This window comes from Lissotriton helveticus, chromosome 5_1 (assembly GCF_964261635.1).
Source record: "Lissotriton helveticus chromosome 5_1, aLisHel1.1, whole genome shotgun sequence".
Lineage (NCBI taxonomy): Eukaryota > Metazoa > Chordata > Amphibia > Caudata > Salamandridae > Lissotriton > Lissotriton helveticus.
This window is the reverse complement of record NC_136065.1, coordinates 1,038,313,313-1,038,333,916: the sequence shown is the minus strand read 5'-3', so window position 1 is coordinate 1,038,333,916 and position 20,604 is coordinate 1,038,313,313. Positions and strand designations below refer to the sequence as shown.

The following is a 20,604-nucleotide window of genomic DNA, read 5'->3' as shown; positions in this document are numbered from 1 at the left end:
GATAATGTCCCGTTGCCTCGACTTCCCCATCCAGCTTCTGCTCTTGACCTGTCGCTCAGTGCTTCTGTGGACCTATTCCATTCCTTCAAGTCAGCCCTCAACTCTTTATAGGATTTCGGCCGTGGTCCCCTCAGGTCCATCGGTCCTCTCTGACCCCCCTGTTCTACTACGGGATCCACTGCTGAATCCAATGGGGTGCTCCACTTTATCGGTCCTGGCAATTTCCTCCAGGCATTTGTCGTGTTATTCCTTCTCTCCATCTCAACCCTTTCTCTGTCTAGCCGTACCTGTTCTTCCTCTCTACCTTTCTCTGGGTGATAAACCGACACTATAGGACCTATGGTAACGGGCACTTGAAGAGCATCTGGCAATCCATAAGACTCAACCCTCTCTGTTGCTGGCATCTTCTGCACCACAACCCTTCCGACTACTCTCTGTACAGGACTATGTTGAGGTGTCTCCTCACCTTTGGTAGGTACCCAATTCGTTATAGGGAGTGGCCTGTTCTCTTCTATGTCAACCCTATCTTCCTTTGGGAGCTCAGTACCTTCTATCTCCCTATTGTCCGGAGGCGGTCTATCTATCAACAACCTATTTATTAGGCCATCCTCCGACTCGCTCTCCTCATCCTCTTCTCTGGGTCTCTTTTCTCCTGTAACCTCTCTCACTGGGTACAACTTATCCACCTCAATCGTCTGTACCCTCCATCTCTTGGCCTCCGCATCCCATTTGGCATCTTGCACTGCCCTTACTGATCGCCTTACCCTTTCCTGGCGTCTGTTCTGACTCCTGTCGTGCGCCGCCCTAATCCACGCATTAAGCGCCTCAAACTATGTTGGTCTAGGCAAAGGTCTCAATGAGGACATAACTGCTTTCAACTGATGCAACACTTCTAGTCTAAACGTTCCGTATTTCGGAAAAGTCAGTTCCTCATTCCCTTCTGTAATCTTACTCCAAGTACCAAGCCACAGTATAGTGTGCAACCCAACATTCGTTGCCATATAGTGAGCTGGTGTACCCTCTGGCGGTGCCTCTTCCCCGTGATAAGATTCTCTTCTTTTTCTCTTAAAGATCGCTCTCAAACATTTAAAACACTTCATGTTCAAAATCTACAAAATTTCTATTTTCTCCGCGTTCGTTTACTTCCTGATGACAATCCACCAATCCCAGCGCGGTTCTCGCTAACTGGCCTATCACAGCGTGGCTTTTCGCTGACGTCACACCAACCGGCCTATCACAGCGCGGGTTCACACCAACCGGCCTATCTCAGCGCGGCTCTCGTTGACGTCACTCCTACCGGCCTATCACAGCGCGGCTTCACACCAACCGGCCTATCTCAGCGCGGCTCTCACTGACGTCACTCGTCCCCCTTCGCAGCAGTTCCCCTCCTTTCTCCGCTCGTCTCCCGGTCATGCATGCGTCCCATTCATACTCTGAAAAATGATTACTTCCGACCAAGCGATCACTTTCCTTGACTGTACGCCCACAGTCTAACTGTAATTGTCACCTTAACTGACGAAATGTCTTTCCGTGTACGTCCAGACAATCGCCTTAACTGATAGGTTACTTACACACGGTAACTTTCGGCCTGCGTCCGTTACCCACACACTCGCTCTTGCGTTCCCCCTATCTCGGTCCTGCGGGCGATCAATGGTACCTCATGACCCCCTTTACTCTGGTTGACAACTACTCTGGATGTTCGATACACCCGAACCACTTAAGCTCTTCCCCGAACTTCAGATTTTCCCCGTTTGCCAGGTTGCGCGCGCTCACAACCCTCTCTCAATCACACTACAGACATTCAACTCCGCATGACATTACAATACAGATACAACACAAAACACCGCAATCTGTCAACGCATGACCCTTGTTATACTCACTCTCGTCCGACCCTGCTGCTTTTCTCTCGCACCGCCAGCACCTTCTTCGGCAGGCGATTCTTCCGCTGCTGATCTCTCGATCTCTAGGGACCTTGGGGTAATCTTAACCTAGTCTAGATCACCTTCCTCTAGAAGGTAACCATCCTTGTCTGCTACCAACTGTTACGGCGGGATTTCTGATCTATTTCTATAGGTCTAGATCCCAAATCAGGTCGACTGAACCGTTGATACCTGTCATAGAGTAAAAGGCAATCCACTACTAGGTCAATCAGTTAAGGACTTACACCACTCTAAAGAACCACTTACTACGAATAAGTTTTAAAAGTTTATTATAAAGCCAAAGTTAACTGGAGATACAAACATCTCAATATAAGGTTCAAAAGGTATACTGGTATCAATACAAACATACATTTTCTAAAAGCTCTTAGTCGGCAAAAGAATATCACCAAAACTAATTCAAAAATCATCAGAGTTGCAAGAATAGACACAAGCTGTAGCTTATGAGTCATTTACAGAAAGGAAGAAAATCCTGATTAGACTGTCCCTACACTAGACTAAGTGACATCCCTACTTAGTAGAATCTTAACCTAAAAAGGTGTCAGCAGTGGTGACTTCCAAAGAAGATCACTCACTTCCCTTAGTCTTCGTTGTAAATTGGTGTCTCGCAGTTAACCTATCTGCCTACCCATCCGCTCTCTTAGGTTCCTCAGACCATCTGCCCTAACTCCACCCAGGGGTGCTGTCCCTAATACAAAAATCACATTTACAATAGTAACGCCCTTTAGAGACGCCCCTCACGTGGTGTTGGTTCTGGCATTTTCCATGCTGATACTCCTCTGGGCCCATCGTTAGCGTTGACCTTGCTTCTCAGGCTCTTCTCCAGCAGGACGGTACCCCCCAGGAAATTCCTGAAGCCTCCTCCAGGCCTGTGCCTGGCGCCCTGAACAAAACTCTATTCATCACTTTCTTGATTGGAACCTCCTCGCACCTGCAAAAAGACACTTGTACAGTGGGCCCCAAATTCCGGCCTCCACCGTATCTTCTAAGTCGTAAACCATCGAGCAGGCTCCGCAATTTAAACTTAACATGACATTCTTCTAACTAGCACATGCAGATCAAAAGAAATGACCTTCTCTATTCAGGCCTATTAGAGTTACATGAAACGGGCCTGTGCACTCTGTAAACCTTTAATTTCTTAGTCTAAACAGTATTCTAACTTATTACACACAATGGTTATATGAAGCACTTCTATAAAACATATATTTCAGTTCTATGATCAATAATACTTTGAATTATAACAACATTAAAATCCATATCAGGTGAAAGTGTAACATCACCTTTCGTTCTCTGTGAACCGCCATGTGGCCTACACATTTCCTCGCTTAGCAGCGTTACATTCTCCTCTACAACAGCCACATAACATGGGATTTCAACATCATTCTAACATCTCTACACGCTTCTATATTAGCTTTTCACACTGATATATGCAATCTATTCTAGTTAAACACTCTTATGTATTTTCACTCTATAAATTCGACACTCTTATATAATCTTTACTAAACTAATACAACGTGCTTGTAAATATGGTGCACTTCTAATTTTGTTTTCGATTTGCGCTCTCTCACTCTTAAACCCCAGCCCTATCTAGAGGCCAGCTGGTCCAGGCAGCTAAAAGAGCTTTTCATGAGTCACTGTTTCGGCGTCCTCCCAGGTCTAGTTCACACCATGCCTTGGCTCCGGCTGTTAAGAGTACTTTTTAATTAGCTAATTATTCACTCATGCAGGCAAACTGGGATTTCCTGACTTAAGGCAATGGACATGAGCTCAGTGGCGGCTAAGGCGGAGGCGCGTCGCCCCACTGGACAAAAGGAAAAATAACATAATAATAACTATCGATATTATCATGTTATTTTTCCTATAGTTGTCAGTGGCTCTTGAACGGGGTGGGAAGGGGCGGGGCAGGTCAGGCCAGAGCAGGGGAGGAGTGCCAAGCACTCCTAAAGTGCGTATGAACTATTTGGCCGGCCCTCTTGCGTATGACACAGCCTGGTCAGTAACATGCACAGGCTCCCTGTTCCAATCTGAGTGCCAATCTAAGGCACTCAGGCCAATTGCAACACTGCATTTCAGCATTGTGATTGGCTCAGGGGAGCCTGTCTGCTGGTGTTTCCTGCTGCCGGCCATGAGTCTGCAAGAAGATGACGGAGGGCGCAGGAGAGGCGGCTGTTCCACGTAAGTGTTTTTGTTTATTTTTTATTTTTCGTTCTGTCCTTCAGCACCTCTCCTACCCCTGAGCCTTCCCCCTCGCCTGCGTCCGGAAGCAGCCGCTACTGCTTCAGCTTGAACTGTAATTTCACAAAATTCTTTAAGCTAGTGAAAAAAAGACTGAAAATCTGCAAGATGCCATTGTTTTAAATTTCTGTGAATGTTTTATCTGAATTTTTCGTTTAAAGGTGACCACAGACACCGATGTTACTGTAAGGTTTGTAATGTTTATAGTTTGCAACACTTTTATGGTTTGTGCTGTGGCAGGTCCTATATTGAAATAATATTTACTACTGCATCTAGTAGCCATGAATAATGAATCAAATCACCTGCCCCATTTCTATCTGACATTTGAACCTTTTTTAAAGACCGACACCAGAGATGCAGCTCAGGTCATGCCCTAGGTGTCTACCTATGTTAATAGTCACTTGCACTTCAAAGTGTAAGCTAGGAGCAGTTTAGGCTATGATTTTGATGCCTACCCATGGCAATGTTTGTCTGCATTTTAAATTGTTTGGTCTGAGCCTTATCCACAGCTCTAACTCCTCTAAATCTTTTTCGAGAGATGGCTGGAATGTAAATAGAAACACTGCTCACTTTCTTTTACCATTTTAATGATGCAATTTTAACACAAGTTGTTTGGCACTTTAATGGACTTAAATGTCTAAATAAAGTATTCTTTCACTCACAAGTGACATTTGTCGCTAAATAGTGTGTACTGTTACACTCTGTGGCTATATTATACTGTTTGTGCCACTGTTTGCCTTATCAACATTATGTGCAATATGGGGTGCCGCTCGCAAGCCGTGTGGAAGTGTGGACCTTTATCCCCTAATTTTTGGATCCTGTTTCTCCCCCGAAAAGGAGCATTGACAGCAGCGCTACCCGAGGCGCTAGTGGGAGGCGTAAGAGTATCACTGCTGGACATCGAGGACGGGGCCGGGACTGCGAGGCCCAGCATTCCCAGCGGCCAGACTATCGCCGCAGCTGGAGCCTCTTCCCCACCCCGCCTCTTTCTATTCAAACCCTCACACGCTCGCGCACGCGGGGCGAGGACCGGGGCGTCGCCCGGGCCAAGGGCGGGCCCGTTTGTGCCCGTTCGTGACCAGTCTTGACCGGACCGGGCCCCCCCCTCTTGTATTTGTTGTCCCCCACCCCTGCCAGCCTCACCGGCCTCTCATGGCCGGACGTGAAACGAGGAGCAAGACCTCGCTAGCCGGAGGTTCCACAGTTGGAGGTATGGAAAAATTTCTTACTAGAGCCAATACAATCATAGACATTGAAAAACGCCTGTCCAAAGGACTGTCGGCTTTTAAGAGATCCTCCCTGGGAACAATAGCTAATGCTAAAACCCCTGAAAGGCCCGTCGATACCGTTACCAGCGATGTGGCCGGCCAAGCCTCCATATCTGAAATTGACATACAGGCTTCACTGGACATGGACATTTTTGTTAATGAAATACGTCCCGAAATTAACGTAGTCCTTGATAATAATCTACCCTTTTCTCCTGAACCTGATGTTACTATTAATAATACTTTGTCACAGGGGGTTAAAGAAGGGGCTACCAGAAAACGCAAGAGGACCTACAATAAGAAAGCTGGTAGAAAGTCTAAATCAGCGAAGTTACAACATGACACCATCCCCCCTCCAATTAGTCCAACCCAAGATTAGCAATGATATATTATTTGAAAGATTGGGTGCCCTATTTAAATCGATTCTATTCCCCCTAGAGGCCAAAATAGAGCGGATAGAACTCAGACTGACAAATATAGAGAAAGTCACAGCTGCTATATTGGCTAATTCTGACAAGCCCAGTAACCCGAGTACCTTACCAACTACCCTTACTATCCCTGGTCCCTTACCAGTTAAAGAGGCCCTAACCATAACCTGCCCCCCAGTAGGCACCCGGGACTCCATCCAGGTTAATTACAACGTTCCCACGCAACAAATATCTGGGCTGCAACCAATTAATGCTAACGCAATTGGGTTAACGGTCGAAGGTCAAATAGATTCCCCGGCCAAAGAACTTAGAGCCCCCAGACCACGTTTGCCAGACCTTCCACCCGAAGCAAACCGTTTTATGGTAGTCTTAGCAGGAGCTCCTACGTTGGAAGCCGGAGAAGCCGAAACCTTTAATTCCCTAAAAAGCAAAGTTGTTAGGTGGCTCAACTGGAATAGACCGCTTCCGGCCCACCTCCACAACGAAATCATCATGGTAAGGAGGGTGCCATGGCTGGGTAAAACTGCTAAGACCATAAATGGAGACTGTATAACGGTCAGTTTCAGAGACCCTAGAACCGTATTGCATATCTGTGCAGGTTTTAATAGATCCTTTGACTCCACCATTCAGACCCTCCCAGTGTCCTTTTTCTTTCCATCTAATCATATGAACCATGGTAGAGGCAGAGACGACTGGACCAGAGGTGAGCGGAGGGGTAGACAAAGACGATATGATGTAAGTCCGGCCATGTTGCCCCAGTATGCCCCCTTTTGTGATTGTAATTGGTTCAGTTGTCTAGATGGTCTAGATGGAGTTGACTGACTATCCCCAGGCCATGATTCAAGATTCTCCCTCCCTGACACTGGTAATGGTTTATTGGCTGGAGAGGCTGAGATAAATGAAATGTCCCCCGTAGTGTGCTTGCCAATGGCTGTAGCCCCTATGAAGTCACCTTCTCCTATTACCATTAAACCCCTGGAGCTATCCCCGGAAACAGATCTAGTTGACGCCTCCCACCCATTAATCTTTTTGGATATATCAGAGGAGCCGCTAACAACCTTAGTGCTCCCAAGTGATCCTGGGTTCGCAGTGCCTGTTTCATGTCCCCCTGGTTTCAAAATTGTGAGCTGGAATATCGCCGGTTGGCGACAGAGGGTGTCGTCTCTGGGCTGGAGGGAATCCATCTCCAAGTTTGACATCCTCTGTTTACAGGAGACCTGGTCTACGACAGATATCCTTTTTGACGGCTTTGTGACCTACAATTGTCTAGCACAAGAGTCCAATATGGGTAGGGCAAAAGGTGGCCTTGTAATTTTATTGTCTGTGAACTTTCCAGTACGTGTGAGATCCCATTCTACTGTAGGATCTCATTCACAAATTCTCAGGTTGGAACAAAGAGGGGGCCGGGATGCTTTGTTAATCAATCACTACAACAATATGTTTGATTCCACGAGTACCTGTGTTGTAGACGAACTCGAGATAGCTGTTACATTTTTTTTTTGAGATATTCATAAGCCTTGTGATATCATCTGGGGAGGGAATTTTAATATCCGGACTTGCCCCAACTCTTTTACAAATGTATGTGGGTTTGACGGGGATAACGGGGAGAACCAGGCCCATTTTACCCACACTCCTTATGGCGACTCCCTTAATACCCTTTTGTTAAACTTTGATTTGTTAATCCACCAACCTGCTGCGGATAAAGAGGGTAACATTGCACCGACTTTTGTTGGGAGGAATTCAGCCTCCGTTATTGATCATCTGTTGTTATCGGTGCATATTGCCCCACTCTGTACGGTCCCCATCGTTGTTGATTTTGGTATTAGTGATCACAATGCCATTACTATGTCGACCTCCATCTGGGGGACTATGTTTAGTTTTAAGCGCAGGATTGTTGATGAGATTACCCCTTGCAGGCAAAATGGTATTCAGATTAAATGGTGTGGGGACAATTCTGATAAACTGCTCCGGAAAATAGTGGGAGCAGGTTCTGAAGAGCTACTCCGCTGTCTTGATGTTGATGCTGCCCCCTGGTGCATTATTGCCGATTTTGAGAAACTCGGCGATATAATTAAAAGGTCCCTCACTATTACTAAGGGTATATCCAAGAGGGCAGCTTTAGGATGATTCGACAGAGCCTGCACGAATTCGTTACAAGAACTAAAGAGGGCATTGTCAAGCCACCCTAGAGATAGGGATGCCGTTACACTTCTTAGGGCGACCTATAAACACCAGTTGGCCCGTAGAAAACAGGAGCTTAGTGAGCAAGCCTGGGACAACTTGACCAAAGCGGCAGAGCTGCGTGACAGTAAGTTATTCTGGAGTACTGTCAACAGACCATTCCTCCGAAAGGAGGAATTTCCAGTTTTAACTGCCCAGGTTAGTGAGGATAGCTGGGTCCAATATTTTACAGGAATCTTTGATCCAGCTAGGGAGGATCAGGCTAGTATTAGTGTTGATATTACAGGACTTAAACAACCCCTGCGGATTACACTACAAGAAGTAGATAATGCCATCCGTAACAGCAAGGGGGGGAAGGCCTCAGGACCGGACGGAGTTCCGGTCAACTTGTATAAAACTGATCTGGCACTATGGAGCCCCCTCCTGACCCAGGTGTTTAATGCCTCCGTTAACGATAGTACTCCCTCTACCTGGAGCGAATCCATAATTTTGCCGATTTATAAGAAGGGAGATAGAGGAGAGGCCAAGAACTACCGCCCTATCTCCCTTCTGGATTCATCGTTAAAAATTATGAGCAGGGTCATACTGTTACGATTGGAGGATTGGGCCGAAGCCAATATTATCCTTGCGGACTCCCAATATGGTTTCCGGAAGGGTCTCGGCACAATCGAGCAGTGTATTAATTTAGATCTTATTATAGGGAAATACACTAAAGCTAAACAGGGCTCTTTATTTCTCTGCTTTGCAGACCTTTCCAGTGCTTTTGATCTGGTGGACCATACTCTTTTGTGGTCCACCTTACTTGAAATGGGAGCCCCGGCAGCAATAATCTATTTTCTAGCTAGACTTTACAATAAGTTGTCAGCCCAGATTCGCTTTGGGCAAGCGGGGGAATGCACGAAGAAGATCAAGGTTAAATCTGGCATTAGGCAAGGTTGTGTCTTGGCCCCGCTACTTTTCTCCCTTTTTATAAATTCTATGGAGTCCGACTTGAAGAGGGTCCAAGCTGACGCTCCTCAAGTTGAGGGTCAACCTATACCGGTACTGCTTTATGCAGACGATACTGTCCTACTTTCGAGAACTCCAATAGGTCTTCAAAAACTTATGAATCACTTTTATGATTTTATTCAGGGGAGGAAATTAAAAATCAATAACTCCAAGACTTTTGTCATGGCTTGTGGGAAAAAGGTGAATCATCTTAAATCATTTCAGTTCAAGGACCATCGAGTCGAGGTTGTGGACAAATTTTGTTATCTAGGCATAACTTTTAGTAACAGTGGGTCGTGGGCCCCAGAGCTACTTAATGTTAAGGCCAAGATGGGCAAGGGGTCCTCAGGAGTTTTTCGCTTCGCTTCTAAGTTAGGCAGTTGTCGCATCCCTGATATGTTGAATGTCTACCGGCACAGATGTGCTTCAATTGCCCTTTATGGATCAGGAGTGTGGGGACATTGGAACCAAGGTGACCTGCAAGTAGCCGAAAACCTATCCCTTAAGAGACTCCTCTGTCTCCCTCCCTCGGCATCCACTGAACTGATCCATAAAGAGGTGGGGCTGGAATACTTGACTGACCTAACAGGATTAAGACCCCTTATGGCATGGAGGTCAATCTGGGCTAAGGACAAAACTGGATTTACCAGGCGAATAATTCAAGACTGTCTTTGCTTGGACAAAGCCCGCCAGATCCCCTGGTTAAACTATGTTTTAACGTCCTATAAGGAAATTTTTGACTTGGAAGTTCATAGTGACCCCTTATGTGCCATTAATATACCTAAACAGGTGGTCAAAGGTTTTTTTTGGAGAACAAATCTAACAGGCGTAAAGAACATTGCAGCCATTTTATAACTCATGTTTTTTATTTTTCCAACAAGGAGGAAGGTTATGGCATGCCCAAGTATTTAAAAGTAATTACTAAACGGTCTCACCAGTTCGTTCTTACAAGGTTGAGATTAGGCATTGTTCATAACCTGGTGGCATTCCCAAAGATGAAAACCTATACTTCAACACCATGCCCGTGTGACGGTACCACCAAACAAAGCACGTTGCACTTTATGCTAATTTGTCCACTGTATATGCACTTTCGTATCTGTTTTCTCTAACCTCTTATTAAGAAATACTCTGCGTCTACAATTGCTACTGCCTTGAGATTACTTTTTGCACTTGCTACCCCGGATATCTGTTTTTTTACTGCAACCTTTATTTTAAAATCAGTGTCCATTAGAAAAAGCCTGGAATTTTAACATTGCCTTTTGTATAATTAGTTGCTGCTAGGCCCATGGCATTGCATCCATTCGAGTTGTCCCAATTTTTTGTAATATATTGTAATTTTACCTTGTAACAATTTTAATGTGACTTTTTTGATTCTGTGTGCTTTTATGATTGTTCATTGAATAATCGAATAAAGCTTATGAACTTGAACTTGGGTGAATATATACCTATATCCAATAATATAGCACAAATGTAGTTGTGTACAATTACTTTATATTATTTCAAATTAATTTTAAAATTAATTCAAAAATGTTGTAAATTATGACATTTCTGAAATTTAAAGTCTTACATTTTTAAACCATTTTGTACAATAATTTTAACACTGTATAAATAATGCAAAACTGACAACTTTTCATTGCAATTAAACTCACATACTCTTTTTAAATGCCATGGGCCTGTTTCGCAATTGTACATGTGTAGCTCTACTCGTGTAGATTAACTTCTTCACCTGCAGCACCTATGTGTAACAATCAACATTTATTCTATTCAGCACTTCTGACTGGAGATTTATGGCTGTCTGTAGACATATATGTCTCTGAGCCCTATTATGACGGTTTGGAGCCTCCAAACTCTGAATTCATGAGTGTAAAGTTACTATTACTAACTTTCCCCCGTAGTGTTGGAAATCTTCACCACTCAGGTGGAGAGCTCCCTCTAGGAAAGAATAGGAAAATATAAAAAAGCATTTCACTATTTAAAGTAAAATATGATTTTAACATGTTTAAAAATAATTAATATTAACATGGAAGTGATTAAATAAAAAGGTATCATAAATGAATTACCTCCTCAACTTTAATTTGTATTACATTTATAAAATAAATTGTATTAAATTATCATTTAATTTATAAATATTTTAAACAATAAATGTAAAATATAATTACCTGCTCATTAAAAAAACATTAAATGGTTGATCATGAATGGTGCCTCCCCTACTGAAAGGCTGAAGTACATGTAAGCCTATTTTGACACTATTAACGGTGTAATAAATTTAGAAGTGTATTGTCTGTTTTGCTGTGGTCTTACTCTTTTGTGACTCTTTTATGTTGCAGTAACCTCAACAATGTTGTAGTAAGTAATCTCCAATTTCCCATCTCTACCCCTGTTTCTTCCCACATTTACTGCAAAGACCCATGCATGAAGATTTCGCCACCGTGGTGATTTCTGTAAAAAAATGATATGAGATACAGAGGTAGAAATAGAGCTCTCCACCAACAGGATTGTGAATTGCATTGTGTAGTAAGTCAATTTTATTACTGAAGTGCTCCAAAATGTATATTGGAAATCGTGCCTTACTTATATATATATATAATAATAACATGTAGATAATTATAAACAGGTGATGAGGACAAAATTAAAGGTCATAGATAAATCTTCTACAAATCATTTTCTCGTGTCTTTGCTTAACATTCTAATTTTGTTCAATATCTACTTTAATATAATGTTTTTTTCAACATTCATTGAACTTCTTCCAAATATGTCAGATACACTTGTGTCCTAAAGCGTGTTGCTTCTAGAAGGATGCTGGACACTCATCCTTTGAGTAGCTTATGTTGGAGGGGGCTGAGTAGTTGTCGCTGCAGTGTTGCAAGCCTCTCTTCAAGATGATTCACCATTTGTCTGAAATATTATGTCAATATCCTTCTTGTGTTGTAGACATAGCCTCCTTGTTTCCATCTGCCGGCTTAAAAGCATTGTCAAAGTCTGCTTTCTTTGAGAAAATCTTGTTAAGGCGCTCTGTCACTCACATACATATTCATAACATGCATAACATATACATAACAACACATAACATACATAACACATCCCAATCATAATTTTCAACAAAATGTTAAGAAAGAGGAAATGCTTCTTAAAAAGTAATAATTTCAAAACTGATTTTACAGCCCTCTTGCTTTTGCATCTTTTTGGGTGGAAACGCAATGCTGCATGGCCTACAGACTACACAATGGCCCACATTAAGGGATTCTTACAGGTCACAACATTTCTGATCCATGACAGAAGCATGATAACATCAACCCATGCGTACAGCTCTTCACTGGATCCCTTGACAGCATGCTTTATCTTCATCATCTAAAAAGCCATTGTGCCCAGCACTTTAGCTTATCGGGCAAAACGCTAAGCATATTATAGCTCTTATCTCACATATAGATAGGAAACCATTATACAAAGGCATCTAATAGATAGTTAACATTTTACATAGGCTTTTGTCATCTCTGCACTCTCTCTGGGGAATACAATCATCGATTCAATCAGAAGAAACAAGTTACCAGTATAATACATCAGCCGCGGGCCGTGGAGGGAGTTACGGTGGGGCAGGGAGGCGGGGAGTGGGAGGGGCAGGGTGGAGGGTGCTAAAAACAGGCATATGGATCATTGCAGGTAAGTACACAATTTAATTAATAAAACGAAATTCGTAGCGCGCACTGCATGGCAAAAAGCAATGATGTGCGCGCTACGAATTTCGTTTTCTTAATTCAATCTTCTGTTACTACAAATGAAGAGCCTACACTCATTGATTGTGTTCTTGCCTCTGATCTTGTACTGTACTCCACAGCCTTTTGAGTAAGTACATAATATATGAATATCATATACATACATGCTCACAATTATTACCAGTGCAAATACAGCATAGAACCTTTATATTGCAGCTACATATTTATTGTATACTATAAAATGTACATTAAAATCACATTTATAGGTTTTCAATTACACAAATGGCTTTATTGCAATCAAATTAGTGAATTTATTTGCACAACAATCTCTACGTATAAAGGACTTTGTGCTTTAAACATTGACAGCAAAAAAAGTTTTACTTATAAAATTGTGAAGAAAATATAGGACCCTTACCATTTCTACTAGTGGAGTGTTAATGAATTTGTAAGGATCAATGGGTTCTGGTTTACCCCTAATGTTAAATATACATTGGGCCTGGTTTCGATGTCGCACGGAATTTCTTCTGTCCCACACCAACTCATTCCTGGGACCGACCGACACCCGGTCGGCTGTCCTAACCAACTCATTAGGATGCGACGGGAAACTGTTCAGTCGCATTCCTACATTTCATTATGGGAGCCTGCATTACGGTCATAAACCGGCCGTAATGCATGTTCCCATAGTGAAATGTGAGGTGTGGTTCATCCCTGCAGCCCATGGCAGGCACCTCAAGGTGCCTGCCGCTAGGTGCAGGGATCAACCTCCAAACAGAGGCTGTGCACCAAAGGGGTCCCTGTTTGGGGCCCCGCAAACACGTTTTCTGTGCATTGTAATCTCACGGGCGGAATGGCTCGCCTTTGAGATTACTGGCTGGATTCCGACTGGCCGACGGACTCCCTGAGCCCGTCCAAAGCCAGCCAGAATGACTGGCTGGTTTACTTTCCAACTGCCTATATCTTAATTAGGCAGTCAGAAAATAAACTAAAGAGCCCATTACGATACGGCTCGGAAGGCTACAACCGTAGGTCAGGGCCCTCCAAGCCACATCGTAATCGCCCCATAATGTGTTAACTGTATAACAATAACATTAATTACGTATCGCACAACATGCACACATAGATAGAATTAATGTTGTGTATGTATTTGTAGTATATAGTTTTATTTCTTAATGACAAATGACCCCTTTATAAACAAATATTAATTTTGAAATTGATATCTTTGATACATATATGTTTTACTAAAAAAAACACATATAAAAGGTGAATGTACTTCAACTCTAAGATGTTGTGAAAGATCTTTTTTGTGAGCAATGATATCGGCTCATCTGTGCTGCACCTGGTGCATGTTTTACTCCATACCAAGGGTCTGTGTAACTCAAAATTAGTCAGACAACATCTGTCTCTCATGTAATAGAAAACTCAGCCCCACAAGTCAACCTTCAGCAACCATCCTTGAGAGGTATCATACAATAATCAGACAAGTGGGATGTATGACGTTACAACGCAGGCTATTACAACGCCTGCCTTTACAACGCGGTTTTTACATCGCAATCCATTACAACGCATAGCGCTTTGGGGTGCTGGATAGTGAAAAGTTTAATTTACTATTCCAACACCAGTCCCCGTGGACACTAGGGAAGGTGTTGGATAGTAAATTAAACTTATTCTCTATCCTAGAGCGCCCCCCAGCGCAATGCGTTGTAATGGTTTGCGTTGTAATGACCGCATTGTAATGGTAGTGCGTTGTAAAAGTTTCGTTGTAAAGGTTGTTCACCAGACAAGTGTACCCAGCTCCTCTGAATGATAACTTTTGGAGAAGAATGTGAATAAACATTTCCCATACCCCCCCTCACCATGGCCTGACATATGTAATAATAAGTCTAGTGATGTAATAATTTAATAGATTACTAAATTAAATATAAACCTGTTTAGAAAGTTGCATATATTTAAAAAAATAAAAGAAAGACAAACATTGGATCAAAGGGCGAGCTAGAGGGAATGGGAATGTCAAGGAAGAGCAAGGAAAACATGAAAATATAATGTAATGACAGTGCCACAACCTAAAACACAAGCACTCTACTCCACAAGCAAATGTTAGCAAACAAAATGTACAGTGTGTTGATACCGCACGCCATGTTGTGCAATCACATCTGCTTTTTGTGTGACCTTGAATTACAGCAAAATATACAGATATACACACTTCTTTATTAACATTGCATTTCATTTAAAGAATCTGTTTCTGTGATTTTTCCATGATCATTATGTTCTTGGGACATACTAGCACTGCTACGAAATTCTTCTTCAAGAGGGAGTTACCCTCTCACAGCAATATTTTGTAAAGTACAGCATGCAGCTATCATAATGCACACAATTACTTTGTGGGTGTTACAAAAGTCTACTACCAGACAACACAAGAGATCTGGACCTTAATTTAAGAATTTCAAATGTAGGCTCAAAGAAGGCATCTGTTATACCATAGTCTGCAATGTAAGATTCCTCTGTGCTGTTTTCAGTCTTGTAAATGGTGTCAACATTTGGGGCATATCTGAGAACATCGATGGTACTGGTTGCTATTCTGTTTAATACGTTATATATAAATCATAATATTAACATCAAATCCATACCTTGTTGTAAAATAAACTCATTCAGACGACTTTCTTTGAAAACGATTCAATATTGATAAAGAGATCTACAGGTAAAAGTAGGACTTTATTGAGGAGAACTGTGCATTAACCCATAGGCTTATATGGAACAGAAAAATGCTGCACTCTCTCTCCGTTATTGTGGCTTCTGTCCTTAATAGGGTAGCAGAAAGGAAATTGTGAGGGATGCACATTGTGATCTGTCCAGAGATCAGACCTGTTGACCAGAATTTAAATACAAGTCTCCCAAAAACTAGAAAGTGAACCACAGATGACTTCCTCATTGTGACTCCATGCTTCTCAGACACTAGCTATTATAATACTCCTCAAAGTTTTCGATGTTTTTTTCCATAAAAAGAAATTAAAAGTGAAGACTTTTCAGATTGTAGACGCAATGCAATATAAACAAACATTGGCAAAGCTAATAGGTCTTGACTCTAAAAAGTCTAGCTATTTGCTTTGGTACTACTTTTTGGTTCAGTTGCATGTGTATACTAGTCATAATGTGTGCATCATAGCAAACAAATGTGCATGCACTGTGACTTAGGTGGCCTTTTTGAGGTCTGGCCATTGAGAGGGTTTTGGCATTTTTGCCAGGCTATTGTTTTCCATTAAATAAAATATAATCGCACCAGGGAAGTCATGACCTATTGTCTTTGCCAATGCCTATTAATTCCGCAATCTAACATGGTGAATGGCGATAAAGGTCAAACAAGTTATGTACAGCATGAAAAGGTGAGAAGCCTGGCTGGACTTTCCAACTGCCAGGCACTGGTTAAAAAAAATACATAAAACAGGTTGTGTGTACCAGAGATGGGGAACGGGGTGGGGAGCAGCAGGGGTGGGGGTGACAGAATGAGGAGCCCGGTAGCTCGTTGCAGCCACTGGATCCCCGCAAGAAACAAAAATAGAAAAAATGACTTAGAAGAGGATAGAAAACAGGACAAGGGCATGAGGCATAGACTCATTAATGGCGCAGAGGACTAAAACATAAGCCACTGTACCCCGCAGCAAGCTGTTAAATCTTATAATGATATGAAAACTCTACCTATGTCTCAAGAATATCCTGGCAATGTATATGACAGAGTTTGAGCTTGCATCCCATAGTAAATGTGCACACTGGCAGAAGAAGCAAGGACATGCCAGATAAAAGAAAGACACATTTTCAAACACAATCACAGATACACATAATATTACTCTCCTGGGGATAAAAGTGTCATACATTCCTTCCTGTGCTTTCCCCGAGGAAACAGAAGAGCGTTGAAGAGTAGGCTCGGGAGTAAAATAGACAGAATGGCAACTGAAGTGTAACACACACAAAGGGCATATTCAACACAGAAGAGCTGCGAGAATAATTCACCCTGAAACGACTGCATATCATTTCCCCTCAGCTCCCTGCATGCTGAATTGTAATGTCTGTTTCCATTGTGCTTTGTCAATGACGACATCCCAGAGGAACAAAATATCCCTGCAAAGCAGTTTCATCAGCTAGGGGGAGAAAAATGTGAATAAACGTATGGATGGATGGTTTAATGTATCCTCTATCACGGAACAAAGAAAATGGGTTTAGATTCACGGACACAAGCATTAGAATGATATGTACCTTTTTTGGCCTTCTTTGCTAAAGTGAGGGAAATATTCAAGGGCCAAAGCAAACGAAAAAACAACAATGCACTGATCAAGAGTCCAATACAATCCAAAGACCACGAGGCCGTGACCTTCCATGACGCCATTTTATGGTAAACTCTAAAGGGGCTGTTGACCACGACCCCAGTGTATAAAAAATGTATTGTTGGAACGCTGGTCAATACTTGCATCCTCCCAACAAAAAGAGCAGGTAGACAATGTCAGATATGGTACTAGAAACATACTGAGTCTTACTTGGCTATGAGGACATGTTTGCTTGCCTGCTCTTGTTTCTGTCGTATTACAAAAACTCAATATAAAGCATTTTACAAATATATATTTATTGGCGCTCATCTAGCCATGCAAACGTGGAAATACAATTTAAAATACAGGCTGAAGTGTGACTTTGTCCCAATCTGTTTTTTGATCTTTAGATTGAGAGGCAACTATTTGAGGAAACAGTGAAAACCCTAAACAACTATTATATTGAAGCAGAGAAAATTGGCGGGAGCTCCTACCTGGAAGGTTGCCTGGCGTGCGCCACTGCCTACTTCATCTTCCTCTGCATGGAAACCCACTATGAAAAGGTAACATGGGCCTACTAGCTTCTAGGGTGGGCATGTTGCACGCGCTTTCATGATTGTAGGATTGGGGTGGGAGAGCAATATGTCCGCCTGTAGATTGCCATCAATAACAAGGCGACATAATCGGCATGTATCATTGCAGCATTCTACAAGAACACTGGTGTTTTCTGGTATATGGTCATATGCGGGTAGCCTAGACCGGAAGGAATAGATTAGAACGACTGAGATTAAATCTGTCCAGACAAATTGTGCAAATGACTATTGATTAATTTTTTTTATATTATATAAGTGCAGAATCTAAATTATGCCCTATTATTGCGAGGGGGTTGCAATTCCCATTTACAAAATTATACTGAATATTTGTTTTTTCACGAGAACTGCATTTTGGAAGTCAGATTTGACTGTCATGCAAGGCCAGTCCTCAAAAACGCTGCAAAGCCTCCGATTTTCTGGCGTAACTTTCCTTATCCCTGGAGCTCTGTTCTAAGATCTGGATTCCAAATCATCAAAAGTGGGAATCTTCAATGCACTTTGAAACATTATTATTCTCTTGGCATGGTACAATGACATTGAGGCTTACTGTCTGAGAGAAAGCATAGTGGCCTATTCACGAAGGCATTGTATGTATGTAAAGTATAACTTCTGTAGAACTATTTTACATGCTCTTGCATGCCTTAGGGCCTGATTACGAGTTTGGCAGTCATGGAGCGGGCCGCCACACTAGCGCCCCACTCTTGGACCGTCAAACTTGACCGGCGACCACCCACCAGATTACGAGTAATCTCATGGTCTGGTAGGTGGTCCTTTGGTATTCACACAGCGGTGTTTATTAATAAGGCGCTGCAATGGGAACGCCAAAGCCTGTTCCTGCATGGCATGGATTGTAAAGTCCATGCCGTGCAGGAAAGGGGGTGACTGCACATAGGGGGGCACAGCCTGTGCCCCCATGCTGGTACCCCGTAGCCCTGAGGCAACAAGGGGCCCCTGTAGGGCCCCCTTTGTTTCCTCAGGATGTATGACGTTACAACGCATACTGTTACCACGCATACCATTACAACGCGGTTTTTACCATGCATACCATTACAACGCATAGCGCTTTGGGGTGCTGGATAGTGAATAGTTTAATTTACTATTCCAACTCCAGTCCCTGTGGACACTAGGGAAGGTTATTGGATAGTAAATTAACCTATTCCCTATCCTAGAGCGCCCCCCAGCGCAATGCGTTGTAATGGTTTGCGTTGTAATGACCACGTTGTAATGGTAGTGCGTGGTAAAAAATTCGTTGTAAAGGTTGTATACCGTTTCCTCACCACCATAGTGGTGGTGGCCTCACCGTGAAAACTGTGGCAGTGGGGAAACTCCTAATATACTTGGCAGTGCCTAACTTGAGATAATGAGGGAAAATGTATCTTAAAGATCACAGTAATCTTCCCATTGGTGGTTGGAAAATATCAGACCTGCTGCTAGAGCTCTTCAGACATAATGCTGACATAAAAAATAGGCTCAGTGTTAGGAGCATGCAGTGGCAAATGAGTGGCAGACCAACTTGACACAAATGGTGCGTAAAGAGACTTACCACACTAATGAGGGCAAATAGGAATTGTTTTGTATGGAGCAAGAAGTACGAGCGCAAATGAGCATGAAGGCATATTCTGAGGGTAAGTAGCATGCTGAAAGACTCTCTTGTATTTGATATTAGGAAAACTTGGGGCCTCATGCATGAGGTTTTGCCGTAGGGCAGCGCTGCAGGCCTTCCTGCTGCACTGCCCTACAGCAAAAGAAAAGGGCAGGAATGCACCATATCTATCAGATACGGTGCATTCCTGTCCTTTTCCCCTGCATAGACGCACAATGGGCTGCCCTGCACCAACACAGGCATCTTTGCACCATGGTGCAAGGGTGCCTGAATTGCAGGGATGATTATTTTTGTGCATGAAGGGAAACCTTCCTGCCCAAAAACAATCACAAGAGGCTTTTTCTTCTTTCAGAATGCAGCACACATAGAAGAAGGAAAAACGGGCCGCACTTATGCCTCCCCAGTGAGGCGTAAGTTTTGGGCACTGCCTCGGAGTTACGATTTCTCGTACATCTGGGGCAGTATCAAAAGCCATGGATGATGCTGGGAATGCCCCCAACAACACCCATAGCACTCCCCTTTAACGTAAAGAACTGCATTAAAGGGAACAATATTTATGAGACAGCATTAAGCCAAAAAAGTGGCTTGGTGCTGCCTCGTAAATATGGAGCATGTACCTGCGCCACCTGAGCGTCACAAAAAGTGACCTTCCAGCGGCATGGCCCTTTTTTTTGTTTTTTTAAGGTACACGTGCTAATCGTTCCATGTGGTGGAAAATATTACAGTTTGCACTCTGACAAATTGACCTAGGTATAATGAAATTTCGGTTTGCCGGCCAGGCATACATAAATTTAAAGAAAAATATCTGAGCCTTGAACTGATTCCAAAGGACGCAAAGCTAAACATTTGTGAGCAGGATGGAGCCATACGTCAGACTTGGCATTTTACATCGTTATCTCCCCGCTTCTTGATGAGAGACGTTAATTCAATGTTTTAGTACTTTGACGAAGGTTGTTTCAACGCGCATTGAAGAAGGATCTAATCTGCACAGGAGTAATTACCCGCGCACTCCCTGTCGGAGAGGGCCCGCCTCGTAAACTAGCCTGACCTTTCAGAGTGGATTAACTTTTACAGCAGAAACCTCTGTGGGGCCCAGGCGCATGACAACAATTGGTCCCTTTTGTGAACAGGGGCTGCGTGTCTATCACTGTCTGTATACTAGCGCAGCATTAAGACTGCGAAAATTGTGTAAATTGTCCTCTGCAACATGGCTGACTCTTTTGGCTTCACCCTTACCAGATACCGAGGGAAGCTCCAAGGGCATCATTTATGAAAAGGGACGCATCTCTGCGTGAAAACAGCGATGCGTCACTTTTCACAGCACCCTCCTTGCGACACCAATGATGCGTCATATTTACACTATGACGCATCAT

General features: G+C 43.0%; 1 protein-coding gene across 1 annotated transcript in view; it reads left to right on the top strand.

The window, feature by feature from the left end:
• GOLGA7B (golgin A7 family member B) overlaps positions 1–20,604 on the top strand; it is a 189,826-nt gene that overhangs the window by 151,281 nt on the left and 17,941 nt on the right. The window contains exon 3 of the mRNA XM_078641152.1: positions 17,446–17,598. Within this exon, the coding sequence (XP_078497278.1) occupies positions 17,446–17,598 (153 nt within the window). The remainder of the gene's footprint in view (positions 1–17,445; positions 17,599–20,604) is intronic.